Source organism: Macrobrachium nipponense, chromosome 15, assembly GCF_015104395.2.
Source record: "Macrobrachium nipponense isolate FS-2020 chromosome 15, ASM1510439v2, whole genome shotgun sequence".
Classification (NCBI taxonomy): Eukaryota; Metazoa; Arthropoda; class Malacostraca; order Decapoda; family Palaemonidae; genus Macrobrachium; species Macrobrachium nipponense.
The window spans coordinates 379,811-394,810 of NC_087208.1; the positions used below are offsets into that span (position 1 = coordinate 379,811).

General features: G+C 36.1%; 1 protein-coding gene across 3 annotated transcripts in view; it reads left to right on the forward strand.

Annotated features, from left to right (window-relative positions):
* The window catches only part of LOC135226957 (zinc finger protein 260-like), a 554,628-nt gene that overhangs the window by 326,793 nt on the left and 212,835 nt on the right, over window positions 1-15,000 (forward strand). For all 3 annotated transcript variants that reach the window (XM_064266642.1, XM_064266641.1, XM_064266640.1), the window contains exon 4: window positions 9,436-9,636. In XM_064266642.1, coding sequence (XP_064122712.1) covers window positions 9,436-9,636 — 201 coding nt within the window. The remainder of the gene's footprint in view (window positions 1-9,435; window positions 9,637-15,000) is intronic.

A 15,000-nucleotide genomic window follows, 5' to 3' on the forward strand; every position in this document is an offset into this window, starting at 1 on the left:
ACATATGATATGTTTATATCTATTTGTGATGGTTACATAATTACATATTATATATATTACGGATGACTACTATCAAAATGTTATCATAAAACTAAAACAGGTTAATTTGTAGGAAAACAACAAAGAAACGAGCTGTTACAATGATTGTTTACGTTTTCGTGCGTCTGGTAGCATACTACAGGTGACTCCCGTCAGAAAACCTCCGGGTTCTGGGGACCTGTGAGATCTCATCCCAGGCGTAATCAAAGGGTTAAAGTTACTAATACAGTATTGATCAATATTAACCCTCCTACGCCGATTGGACGTATTAAACATCGAGTCAAAATGTCTCCCGTATGCCGATTGGACGTATTATACGTCGACTCAAAAAAGTTTTTTTTTTAAATTCGCGGAAAAATACTTTTAGGCCTACCAGCCGAAAACTTTTGAATCACGCGCCTTGGGGGATGCTGGGAGTTCACGGATCAAGGCGTTGTTTTGTTTACAATCGTTACGCAGGCGCGCAAGCGCGAATTTCTTTCTTATCGCACGAAAAAGTATTAGTGACACATCTCAAAAATTATTTTGTCACTTTGTCATAATTTTTGCACCGTTTTAAATTATCCGTTACATGAAGTATTATATATGAAAATTTGCGCAATTTCATGTAGAATACAATAAAAAATACTCATGATTGTAGCTTTTATCAGTTTTGAAATATTTTCATATAAATAACGATAAGTGCCAAAATTTCAATCTTCGGTCAACTTTGACTCTACCGAAATGGTCGAAAAACGCAAATTGTAAGCTAAAAATCTTATACTCTAGTAATATTCAATCATTTGCCTTCATATTGCAACAAATTGGATGTCTCTAGCACAATATTTTGATTTATGGTGAATTTATGAAAAAACTTTTTCCTTATGTCCTCACGGTAACTCTTCCGATAAATTTTTTTCGTGCGATTGTCCTAATGTTTGCACCATTTTAAATTTGTCGTTACGTAAAGTTTTATATATGCAAATGTGCGCAATTTCGTGCACAAAACAACTAAAAACAAGCCATGGTTGTAGCTTTTATCAGTTTTGAAATATTTTCATATAAATAACGATAAGTGCAAAAACTTCAACCTTCGGTCAACATTGACTCTACCGAAATGGTCGAAAAACGGAATTGTAAGCTAAAACACTTATATTCTAGTAATATTCAATCATTTACCTTAATTTTGCAACGAATTGGAAGTCTCTATCACAATATTTCGATTTATGGTGAATTTATGAAAAAAAAAAAAATTTTTTTCCTTACGTCCGCACGGTAACTCTTCCGAAAAAATCAGAAATTTTTTCTTGCGATTGTCGAAATGTTTACACCATTTAAAATTAGCCGTTACATAAAGTTTTATATATGAAAATGTGCGCAATTTCATTTAGAATAAAACAAAAAATGATTGAAGGTTGTAGCTTTCTTCTTTTTATTTTTTTTTTTTTTTTGTTTTTTTTTTTTTTTTTTTTTTTTTTTTTTTTTTTTTTTTTTTTTTTTCTTTTTTTTTTTTTTTTTTTTTTTTTTTTTTTTTTTTTTTTTTTTTTTTTTTTTTTTTTGTTTTTTTTTTTTTTTTTTTTTTTTTTTTTTTTTTTTTTCACTTTTCTCGCGTTTTTTTCTTTTTTTTTTTGCCTTTTGTTTTTTTTTTTTTACTTTTATTTTTTTTTTTTTTTTTTTTTTTTTTTTTTTTTTTTTTTTTTTTTTTATTTTTTTTTTTTTTTTTTTTTTTTTTTTTTTTTTTTTTTTTTTTTTTTTTTTTTTTTTTTTTTTTTTTTTTTTTTTTCTTTTTTTTTTTTTTTTTTTTTCACTTTTTTTTGTCTTCTCTTTTTTTTCGTCACCGCTAACTTTCATTCTTTTTTTCCCCTACCTCGTCTTCTTTTTTTTTTTCTTTTTTCTTTCCTTCTCGTTTTTTTTTTTTGTTTTTTTTTTTTTTTTTTTTTTATTCTTTTTTTTTTTTTTTTTTTTTTTTTTTTTTTTTTTTTTTTTTTTTTTTCCTGTATTTTTTTTTTTCTTTTTTTTTTTTTTTTTTTTTTTTTTTTTTTTTTTTTTTTTTTTTTTTTTTTTTTTTTTTTTTTTTTTTTTTTTTTTTTTTTTTTTTTATTTTTTTTTTTTTTTTTTTTTCTTGGAGGGGGAGGGGGGGGTTTTTTTTTTTTTTTTTTTTTTTTTTTTTTTTTTTTTTTTTTGTTCTTTTCGAAATATTTGCATATAAATCACGATAAATAGAAAAAAAACCACGTTCAGTCAACTTTGACTCTACCGAAATAGTTGAAAAACGCAATTGTAAGCTAAAACTCTTACAATTTAGTAATATACAGTCATTTATCTTCATTTTGAAACAAATTTGAAGTGTCTAGCACAATATTTAGATTTATGGTGAATTTAAAAAAAAAAACTTTCTATCCCTCCACATGCCGATTCGCGGCCACAAATCTCCGAAATGTGTACGTCGCATTCTCCTAATATTTGCTCCTTTTCATATTAGGCGTTTTATAGAGTTTTATATATGAAAATGTGCGCAAATTCATGAAGAATACAAACAAAAATATTTGAAGGTTGTAGCTTTTCTCATTTTTGCAATATTTGCATATAAAAAAATATATATAAAAATTTCAACATTCAGTCAAATTTAACTCGTCCGAAATGGTCGAAAACTGCAATTCTAAGCTAAAACTCTTACAGTATCGTAATATTCAATCATTTGTCTTCATTTTGAAACAAATTGGAAGTCTCTAGAACAATATTTAGATTTATGGTGAATTTTTGAAAAAAACATTTTTTTACGTCCGCGCGTTACGAATTCATGCATCATTTTGTGATAATATTTGTTCTGTGTTGCTTTGATCATTTTACAATGTGCTATATATCAAAATGATCGCAATTTAGTGTACAATACAACGATAAAAAAGTAACTCGTTACCTTTAACCGTTTTTCGCACAGCTTGATTTGAATACAATTATGTATGAATTTTTTCTTGTCGCTACCATATATCACATTATTTATATATGATAATGATATTTTTTTCCATTTCTGATGGTTGCATACTAAACTTCAGGCAATGTCAAAATAAGGAGCCAAAAATGAACTCTTGATCTTGAAAACTAAGCGCGCTGTGATTTTTTGAAAAAAATATTTTTTCCGCTTCCGCACTCGCTCCAAACCCGCTTTGGCATACGGGAGACGTTATGGTTTTTAGGGCTTCGGCGTAAGAGGGTTAATATTTTAAATTTAGTAAATAATTTTTATATCATAAAAATGTATTTAGGCATGAAAATAACATCAAAATACACTAATTAGTGATTATTTATCGTCGGAAAATCCCGCGAATAGGCGAATTCACCGCAGATAATGGGTAGATAAGGGCCAGAGAAAAATCCACGAATCCGGACGACGCGAATACCGGGGGCCCACTGTATATGTATTAATTTATTAAGCATTTTCTTCATTCATTTCTTCATTAATTCATTCATTTCTCATATGGTAATTTATATATGAACCATTTTCTTATACACATATTAACTCATTTATAATGTAATTTATTTACTTAACATTGCGGCGCTGAATGGCTTCTTTGGCCCCAGTGCCTGGGCTTTTGCCCTAAAACTCATACATCCATCCATCCATCCTTCATTTTCTCCTTACATTTCGGATTTATACTCATACACACACTCAGATATAGTCGCTAACAACTTCCTCACTAACTCCTTACACTCATTTATCCCTTTGTCCCCAAACTATTTTCTAGCTAATGTTTCCAACCTGCACACATACATTGATAACGACTCATCAACATTCATTCTTGGCTCTTCAAAATCATGTTTTCTCCTTTATCTAAAGCTACTCTTTATCCTCTTTGCCTCTTCCACAATCCTTACTCACACTCATACGCCACATTCCCTCCACATCATTTTCCCATACATACTCCACAAAAATCCCGTCAAATCTACCTAACTCCCTTGCCCAAACTCTCTTGTTATCCCTATACTTAGCCACACAACACTCATATTCCTTAAAAAAAGTTCCTTATATCCGTACTACCATATTCCTCTTACTTCTCACATTGGGATACCTCTCTCATATACACAAACTTTTGTACTTTCTGCTCACTCTCACTCTCTTTTGCTACTACCATTCTGATCCCTCTTAACCTTGTCCGAATACAACGAATCAACTGACATACTAATCCATGCTCGTGAATGTGCTTATCTTACCCTTCTTCCTACCTACCTGTTTCCACTCACGATTTCTAAATCACTCTCAGCCCAACGTATTCAGTCCTAGTTTCATCCTGTCTGTCATTCTTACTAGCCTTCTTTCCCTTAGTCTTTTTCTTTTCCTCAGCCCCCTTCTTATTCTTGTCCTCAGGTTTATCCTTATCCTGTGTCTTCCCCTTCTTTCCCTTTCTTTTTATCACAACCAAATCACATTCATTCGTTCTTCCACTTTCTTCACAAATCCTGGCCCGTCACAAGACCCAGTAGGGCTATCTCCAACAGCTTCCTCTCCAAAAAAAAAACCCTTTCATAATTTTTTTCATCTCCTGCACATTACTCATCATCGATCCCAACTTTTCATTCATCTTCTCAACCATCCGCTGCTCAGTCTCTTTCACTGCCTTTTTCATTCCCTCTTCTGCACTCCTCATCATTCCTCTAACTTCCTCTTATACTTCTCACACTTAAGCCTCAGCCTTTCATTCTCCACTTCCATTGCTTTCCCAACTTCCCTCGCCAACCTCAGCTCCTCCTTTAACCGCTCTACCTCACTCAATCCTTCCATCCTAAATTTTTTCTCACCACTCATACACACTAGCCTAGACCAATCGTCCGGCAATTGCCACACTAGCAGTTCTTGTTCAGGCACCAAAAATTACTGTGGCGAAATCACAGCTAAGCAAATCTCCCCACATTTACTTTAGTTGTATCGACTATTGAACTTTCCCTCTTCCACACTTTCCTCTTCACGTTACTTTTTACACAGAGGACAATTGGCTTACCAAAATACAGAACACACAAAACACAAACATATGTACTCGCCTCAGACTCCAGACACTAAGGGTTAGGCGCTGTGCTGTCCGCTGGATATAGGCTAGGCTTGTCGAGACTCAACCACCGCCAAGAATCACAACACAAAACAACCAACCGAGAACTACAACCATACAACTTGGACAATCCGACAAATCACTGCACAGACCAACACTAACAGCTTGAAACAACACGACAACCATACAACAACTTGACTCTAGCACGACAAACTGCCAACACCAACACTTTCCCCAACCGCCAACTCAGACACCAAAATGCACAACCAACCTCTTTAACTTCACCACAACCAGACAGACACACGCACAACACTTTACAATATCAAAATCAATCAAATCACACCAAATAACACTGGCTACTTCCGAACCTGACTGAACTTCTTTTTCAACTTACTGCACGACTCTCGTAACGGATGCTCGCCACTGATATCCTCGGTGATCGCTACAACAGATAATGCTCACATGCTTACACCCATCATCAAACCACTCCCATTTATCCTTCCACCAATTTTGCTCACTCTAGCAACCCTCAAAGATGTAAAATTTAAACTACCATCTTACTCCTCCATATCGTCCACTTTTCCCCACTTCACAGGAATTCCATCTTGTTTTATTACTTCACCATTTTTCATCTTCCTTAGAACCTTCTTTACATCATTCCTGCTAATAGTATGTCATACCAAGGTTCTGGTATTCATCTTCAATGAATTTTCTGGAATCTTTTTCATTTAGTTGTTCATAACATTCTTTCCACTTTTTCTTTGTCTTATCCTCGTTTAATAGAACCACACATTTCTCATCCTTAACCTGTGTTATATGGGAGCAGTCTTTGGTGTTTTTTTGTCTCTTGACTTTGCAATTCTCTGAATTTTTTCTCCCCCTCAGGTGTTTCCAGTTTGTTGTACAAGTCATCTAATGCTCTTTCCTTTTCTTGTGCAACTGCCTTCTTTGTTTCTTATGTCTTTTGTACCTCTCCGTATTCTCTTGCAGTCCATACTTTTCCCAGATCTTTTTTGGCTTTCACCATCTCTTTCACTTCATCATTCCACTACCAGGTTTCGTTATTGCTAGGAGGTTTTTGCAGATGTTTCCTACGCCTCTCCAGCCACTCGCATTAACACCTTACTTTTGTGACTCCACCATTTGTACACTTCCTATAACAATCTAACTTTCTTCAACACGGAGCTCTACATGGATGAGTGGGTTGGTAACCCGAGTTCGCTCCCCGCTGCTGCCGATGTGAAACCAGAAAAATTTCTTTCTGGTGATTAGAAATTCATTTCTCGATATAATGTGGTTTGGATCCCACAATAAGCTGTAGCTCCTGTTGCTAAGTAACCAGTTGGTTCCTAGCCTCATAAAAAAATCTAATCCTTCTGGCCAGCCATAGGAGAGCTGTTAATCAGTTTAGTGGTCTGGTTAAACTAAGATATACTTAACTTTTATCCTTCAACACTCTCCTTAAATTCCTACATTGCTTCCTCCTCTTTGTTCAGTTTCCACCACTGGATTTTTGGTGGGACACATGCATGCCTACTTTTTACTGAGCTCTTTATTTCAAAGTCCATTACCACTACCCTTTTCTGTGCTGCCACACGTACACACCGTTTAAAACTAGACAATTTCTCACCTGAGATGTGATTTTCTGCATGAGTCAGTTTGACTTTCTCTTGCTCCACTTGTGTATGTAATGTACTGATTTTCTTTCTTTTCAAACCAAGTGTTGACAATAACTAAATCAAATGACACAGCTGTCCACAACTCTGACTCCCTCATCATTTCTCTCTCCAACTCCTCAGCCACCATGCACCCTCTCAGTACCTTCTCTGGTTCTTCCTACATGCCAATAATTATTCTCTCTTTTGCGGGTATTTCACTCAACTGTTGGTCCATTTCTTCTCTCTATCCCTCCCTTCCCCTTTTTTTGTGCAGTAGAAAAGTAGTGCATCCAGACCCTGATGTTTATATTAGAGGTCAATGGATTTATTGTGAACAGGAAAGTCGTTTCCTGGGATTTAATATTTGATCAGAGAATGACGTGGACCAACCCTTTGACAGTTTTGAATAGTACTAGTTAAAATACTATTAAACAACGTATTAAAGTTTTGGCTTTTCTCTTAATGGGGTGCAGACCATAAACCACTGGAAATCTTACAAATCACTTATTTTATGAAAGAGATATTTGCAAGGTACCCCTAACCAGTTGAATATCCTATATTATACAACATGCTGGAGGTCAGGATTGCCAATACCAGTTTCCTGGCTGATGCTGGGGAGATCCCCTAGATCTTCATGCTAATATGAGAAGCATTTTAGATATTGAGAGGCATACACTAACTCTCCCCGGCTGTATGGATTTATGGTGAACCAGTTGTTGAGGAATCTCAGTTTACTTAGTAATGAAGGCCTTCCTTTCAAGATATAAGTAACTCTTCATGGAATTTGTCCGAGGTAGATTTTTGTTGATACTTGAAAGATTTTAGATATAATGTAAGGAAGGCTGAATCACATTGTGATGACTCCAAGTCTAAGTCTGGCAATAGACTAGAGTTTATAGTAACTTATTTTATTGTAAGGGTGTGGGGAAGAGTTTATAGCAACTTAATTTTATTGTAGGGGTGTGCTTCCTCAAGAAGCCTCAGTTTTTATGGGAGAGTTGAATGATAACTTAACAGTTATTGATAAAATAGCAACTATGGATGAGGGTAATTTCACCAGCTTTATTGACTCCAGTACAATAGACCCCTGTATTCATGTGGGGTGGGTACCACCACTCCTTCATTGCTAATGGCTAAAATCCTTAAATACTCAAAACCCCTCAAAAAATTATTGCACCTGAGTATTTTAATAGTTTTATCACAAAAAGGGCATTTAGTCACAAAAATATGAAAATATAGTAATTTGTGAACATTTCTTCGTGAAAAGTACCGTGAAGAGGCGAATTTTCCATAAATAATGGGTTTACTATACAGTCCATAAGAAAATCTACAAATAGGGGGTTTGACTGTATTGTTCTTCAAACACATGATGTTTTTAACTCTGTCAAACCTTTGTTTCTAAAAATTTTACAGTGGATCCCTCTAGTAACTAAAAATAACATTTTGCTGGGTCCTAGCACTTTTTGGAGTCTGTGGCAGTGAAAAGGCTGATAGAATAACAAAACAGGCAGCTGCTGAGCTACTTCGCAAGAGAAATATTTTGTTTAAAGATCCTCTCCATTAAAGTTTCAGTAACACCTGGCAAAACAGTTGTAACTGCATACATTGAAACAAAATGAAAGAAATTACATGTTACACTGCCTTGGAAATATTTGTAGGTGTTATATGCCAATAATGCATAGGGTATACTTGCTTTACCCATAAAATTTGATGAATAATGATCATCAGCCTATTTGCAAAGCTTGGCAGGTTCCTTTGACTGAGATTCATTTGCTGGCTAAATGCCCCAGTCTTTGGATCTGAGGAATTGAAATCTCTCCGAGGCAGTTGACTTGTTTGCATAATGAGCTGTAAATGGTTTTAAATTGAAAATATGTATATTGATATGTAGGTTTTTAAATATCAGCATCAATGATCTTAGTAGTCATAAATTCCTTGGAAGCATGAGTATGACTTAATCAGGGATAACACAAGTGTTGTAATAGTCTTTGGAAGTATAAGTGTGTGCTCCTAAGGTTCTTTGCTGACTCCATGCTAGTTGCACTAAATTTAGTGCAACTTCTCAATGACAAGCAAGCACCAGCCATTTTATAATATTGTTGATTTTTAATTGCATTCCCCAGGCTTGGGGTTACGGAATTGATTCAAACTCTGAGACTTTGATGGTGATGGTAGGTACATCTTACCAAGATTCATGGAGAACATTGTATATGATTTCAGTGGAATTTTGAAGTTAATATTAAAATAAGATGGTCTACTTTGAAAAGTGCATTTAGATATTCCATAACTTTTCTAATGTTGAAAGGTTTTCATTTTTCGTTTATGGGGATATGCCTGAAAAATTCCAGTAACAGTATTCTTTGAAATCTCCCAATTTCCTGAAGTACGAATTTTTTATTCTATCCTTATCAAAACTTTCTTTTTATAATTTGAATGGAGCACTTATTCTTGAAATGCTTAATTCCTTTTTTACAGCACATTGCTCATTCTTGAATTGTTTATATTTTTTCAAATTTGGTTGTATGTAAGTTACGCTACAAGTTCATCACAATTTGTTTCCTCTTGCGCAATATACTATAAGATGGAAAAGTACACCGAATTGCTGGTCACAGTTATACATGCATTAAATCATTAGAGAACTGGACTCCAGATTTTTATTATGCTCCTTGGAAGAAAATTTTATCTCTTAACCAAATTTATTTTTTTCCATTTTAATACAGGTGCCTAGAGATGGTTCAGTGAAGGATCGAGCTCGGCAGACAGTACCCTGGCCTTTGGCTATTTGCCAGTCAAAGGTGAAGGGTGCCGGATTGGGTGTTTGGACAAATGAAAGCCTTCCAGCACATCTGCTCTTTGGTCCATATGAAGGCCATTTCCTCCCTAGTGTTGAACCTGGAGAAGAGTCTGGCTATGGTTGGTTGGTAAGTTGTTGTTGTTTTTTTTTTCCCCTCAATAGTTCTTGTAGAATTAGTATTTTTTTAAATAAAGATTTCTATCATGTTTACTGTCTGGTATAACAACTAATGCAATAAAATGTCGATTAGGGTATTGGCCTCATTACAAAAAAATCTCCCCCACCCACACCACATCTTCAGACAGTATTTTTTTCCGAAGCTTGAAAAGGTTTGAATATGAATAAGGATTTAAATGGTTAAGTACAGGATTTCAATAATTTGCTAAGGGGTCCACAATGATAAAAAATGTTGCAAGTCCGTGTATCATTTTTAAAATTACAAAAAGCTTTCAATTTGCCCTTCCCTTGGTTCATCTTCAGTCCAAATGAACAATTAGTTACACCATGTACTGAGGTGAATTTAAAAATAAGCAAACAAGAGTCGTTGAAGATTTTGACACCGGTTGTTAGCTTCCGCCTTGCCTCTCCCTGTCTAGGTAACCGCTGCCCCTAGGGAGTCTGGTTACAGTGCCCAATCGAAGACCTCGGATGAAGGACTTCTTGCAACGTTGCAACAACCATTGGGGAGATCCAACAGAATTGCAGCCAGAAGAATAGTTGGAGTTAACTGCCCTCTTTCTTAATCAGCTAACGACCAGTGTCAACAATCTTCAACGACTTTGTTTATTTTTAAATTCACCTCAGTACATGGTGTAACTCATTGTTCATTTGGACTGAAGATGAACCTGGGGAAGGGTTCGAAAGCATTTTGTAAAGTTTAAAAATTTTAAACTGACTCACAACATTTTTTATTTTTCATGATTGTGGACTCCTTAGAACATTATATATGCACTTGCGGTAGAGAGTTTTTCCCAACTAAAATTTCAATAATTGCTATGATCTTGTTTATAAAGGAGTTTATCCTGATGCAATGTTTTAATATAAGAGCAACTTATTATACATTGACACAAGTACAGTATAACTACCCAAATTTTAAAGATGAGAAGTATTTTATAATATATTTGATAGATTCTCTATGATATATATTCTACACACATCTACTGGAAAACGCCAAATAATACTATATGAGATTGAACTAATATATTAGTGTACATAGGAAGCAGACCCTTTCTCAAGCATACTTTATTAAAAGTAAAGGCGCTGTCACACTAGCGAAATTTCCGTTGACTTTTGATTTTGACGTCGACTTTTTATGTTTTGACGACGACTTTCTGGTGTCGTCGTCACGAATTTTGAAAACGGTACCGATCGAATTCAACCCATCGCTACCGTCGACTTTATTGTTTGTTTATATCTCGGAGAGCGCATTTCAAGTCATCAGATGCAAGATGGAGTTCTTGGTACAGTGGACAAGATTGCCAGAACAGTTTTTGGTCGAAGATATGGGGGATAGATTATGCTTATGGGACCAAAAGCATCTTAGTTTTATGAAAAAGGGTCTTAAATGAAAAAATTACCAAGAGATCACCATGTGACTCAGGGAAAACTTTCCTGAACTTGCTGATCTTTATACAGATAAGCATGCTATATCGTGAATATCAGATTGTTATAATAGCCTAGGTCTGCTCTCATTGTTGTTGTTGTTGTTGTTGTTGTTGTTGTTGTTGTTGTTGTTGTTGTTGTTGTTGTTTTTTTTTTTTTTTTTTTTTTTTTTTTTTTTTTTTTTTTTTTTTTTTTTTTTTTTTTTTTTTGCATTAGCAAATAATATAAACAAAAATCTTTAAATCTTTTGCAGTGTTTCTCTAGCTTAATTTATAATACAGAATGACTGTGGTTGTGTAAAAAGGTTACGAATAGCCTATCTAGGCTAGGCCTAGCTTATTTTTTTAAACAAAACTTTTCACATCTTTTTAACCAGGACCGAACCCAAAGACTTTTTTTTATTTAAATTCTACGCAGCATCATTAAACACATGCAAGCACGACCCACTAATTGCTTTGTGTTATAAAGCATAGTTGTTTTATCATTCCGGGAAGTCACAGCTCAGATGGTTAGTTTACGTTTTGACGACAACAACCACGGTATGAAGAAGAACGTGTGTGACAACCATAGTACGGAATGACGTCGACTTCTTTGGAAAGTCGACGACAAACTCAGAAAAAGTCGACGGAAATTTTGCTAGTGTGACAGTGCCTTAACGGCTACTTGAACAGCGTTACACTTGTAGAGATTCTTCTCTATTTTCTGAATAGCAGCTTTTTCGGTGCTACCTAAACAGGCTAGTAGAGTGCCTTTAGAGGTCAAGATCAAATAGCTCTCTCTCTCTCTCTCTCTCTCTCTCTCTCTCTCTCTCTCTCTCTCTCTCTCTCTCTCTCTCTCTCTCTCTCTCTCTCTCTCTCTCTCTCTCTCATGCAGAGAGAGAGACAGAGAATATTGTTAATGACTTTGATGACCATGATATCATAGTTTATCTGTAAAATTCAAATATATACACCGAACCTGAGCCACACCTCGTGTTCGGTTTCGGACCACTTGGCCATAAAGGTATTAGCCTGGGCGAGTGTAGGTGTGCCGGGGGCCTGAGTGGGACTGCCAGCACCAACTAGAGCCAACTGGAGTTCAGTGGCCCTATGCTTTTCTTCCCGTTCAATTCTATCCTGTCTTTCTTGCTCCTTTTATAGCCTGTCTTGTTCCTCCCTCTTATCCTGCCTTTCTTGTTCTTCCCTTGCAAGTCTATCTAATCTTTCTTGCTGCTTTCTTGTTCTTCCTCTCTCTCTTTGTAGCAGCTACCATTTCCTGGACCCAGTCGAATAAGGGTTACTCTGTCAATCCCACCCCCTTCCCAATCCCTGTAAATGCTTTGTAGTCCTCGGCTTGCATGGTGCTAATAGAAGGGTGGGTTTAGGACAAGGCCAGGAGAGAGAGAGAGAGAGAGAGAGAGAGAGAGAGAGAGAGAGAGAGAGAGAAAGGAAAAAAAAAAGTGTTGGGGGGGAGGTTCATTGGTTGGTTGTAAGGTTGTTTGGTTGGAACAGTTAGTGGCACTCTTGGTTAAGCCTGGGGGTATGAATCGAGTGTTAAAAAAAATGTTCAAAGAATGGTAATAAACTCACTCTTCAAATGGGGGAGGTTCAGGGACAGTGTTCCTGTTAGGAACGATACTGGAAATGTAAAGATAGAGAGAGAGAGAGAGGGGTGGGGGGAAATGATAATAAAAGAAAGATTTCTCTGAAATTTGGTTTGGGGAGCTTTATGGCCGTTCCCGAGAGTAAATGGTGGCTTAATTCGCGCACGGACAATGCCAGCTATAGCGCGAATGTTTTAATAAGGTTTGAAGTTGGTTTCTTGGTTTCCCTTTTTTGGGGAAGGAATTTTGGTGAGTCCTGATACGGTTAGGTTTGGGAACTCATGGATTGGCGCAGCACTTTGAAAAGATGTACCTTGTGTAAACCTTGAGAAGTAAAAAAGAAATAATGAAGAAAAGTGAGAGACGCTGGGCGTTGTTTACGTATGGGCATGAAGACGTGGAGTTAATATACAACCTTAGCAGTATACCTTTATATAAGGCTTATATAACTGCAGATATCATTTATGGTTATATAATAGCAAATATTGCTTGCTTATGTAATAGCGAAAAGGTTACGTCCGAAAGACGGCTGAGTGTGCGTACTTCCTATGAAGTTCTATCATGCATGCACGGTCTAGGAAGGTGTGTTTCGCTGGGTCATATGCTTGTGTGAGCCAGGGGCGTTATAGGTATTGGTTATACGTAGATTCCTTGTGTACGGCGCATGAAGGATTTAAAAGGGAATAATTTTATGCTTGAATTGGGATACGAGAAAGGAAAAAATATATAAACGAATAAACGAGTAAGGTGAATTAATTAACAGATGCTTATAAAATAAACAAGCTCAGTGAAAGACAAAGTTAGTGAGTTGATGAATGCTAATAGTAAAAGATTTAATAATGCTATCTATGGTTCGCAGCAGTTTTGTTTCTTTTAATGAAAATATATTGTTAATGAAAAAAAAGCGAGCGCAGGTTTATTGGGTAGCTATTTGAGGGCAGAACTCAATATTCCGAGACACGTGGCGCGAGGAAATTTATCAGTATTTCCCCAAAGTTAGATTCTTTGCACTTCACTTTCCTAGCTATCCTAACATTAAAACATACAGGCTAACATGCATTGACGAATAAAGCTATTGTGCCGAATATCAATGCTCTCTTCACAGCGCAACTATTTTCGAAGTATGCACATGGCCTATTGTTTCCCCTAAAAATATTTCCAGTCACGAATTTGCTTTCCTTTTCTAAATAAACTAAAATATACCTCTGTAGCTACAATGTGGAATTTCCTTGATTGTGCTTGGGGATTTTTCTCTAGATTCGATCTAAGGCAATCGGTTACCATTTTTACGATGTTGCTCTGGGATGATGCTAATTTCTGGGTTTAGACAACACAATTCCTTACTTACCATATGAAATTTTGGGATCTGACTGCTATAAGAGCAAGAAATTGTAAAGAAAAAAAATAATAATAAACAAGAAACGGATTTGTTACATGAGCTGAAGGCTTTTACTTCAAGGAATTGTAGATAAACAAGTTAAGGATAACTTTAAAATTACATGTATTAACATTAACACGATCAGAAGATAAAACTGAATACTAAGACGTAGCAGATCCTGGGTAATAATCAAAGTACCAGGACATGGGGAAGGCAGCATCAACCAAGGCGAGAGAATTCCACAGCTAAAGGTCTCTCTGTAACGGAGAGGAGTACGAATTAAGGCCAGGCAAGGCGCAGCAATATCAAGCAAGGTCAAGGCAGTGCACAGAAGGCGCCAATGATTCCCTTACATAGATCTTCCACACAATAAAATCACTTATTAAACGTTAGTCTGCACTGGCAAAAGTGAGGCTGATATGAACAATGGCTCTTTCAAACAGAGTCGAAGGTTTAGCAAATAATTATGAAATTCACGTGACTGATTAAGAAAATCTATACAGAACACATTACCTGGTCGTTGGGATGGCTTGGTGTCGGAAGTAGGTTTGGATGGAGTCCTAGGTGAGGTAGGGCACACAGTAAAATTATTCTTATGATTTGACCACGTGGTACTCAACAATGGTGGCGCCTGGACATAGGCAGATGGAAAGGGGGTGGGAGAGGAGTTACCCCCTTTGTTCCAAAATTGTTTGTTTGTTTCAGTGGTCTGCCACGTCTCTCACTCTAATTTTCATCCCATTTTCTATGTCATGCGCGCGCACACACACACGTGATCTTGCAGGCCTTGTGGTCAGATCAAGACCCACCAGGTCAAGCTATCTAGGGGCTGCACCTTCTTGGCTAATCCTTGGCTTCTGGTTGTTTTCCCACGACCCAGGGTGTGTTCTGAAAGTGACATTCCGAAAAAGTAACATGCTCAGAGAGAG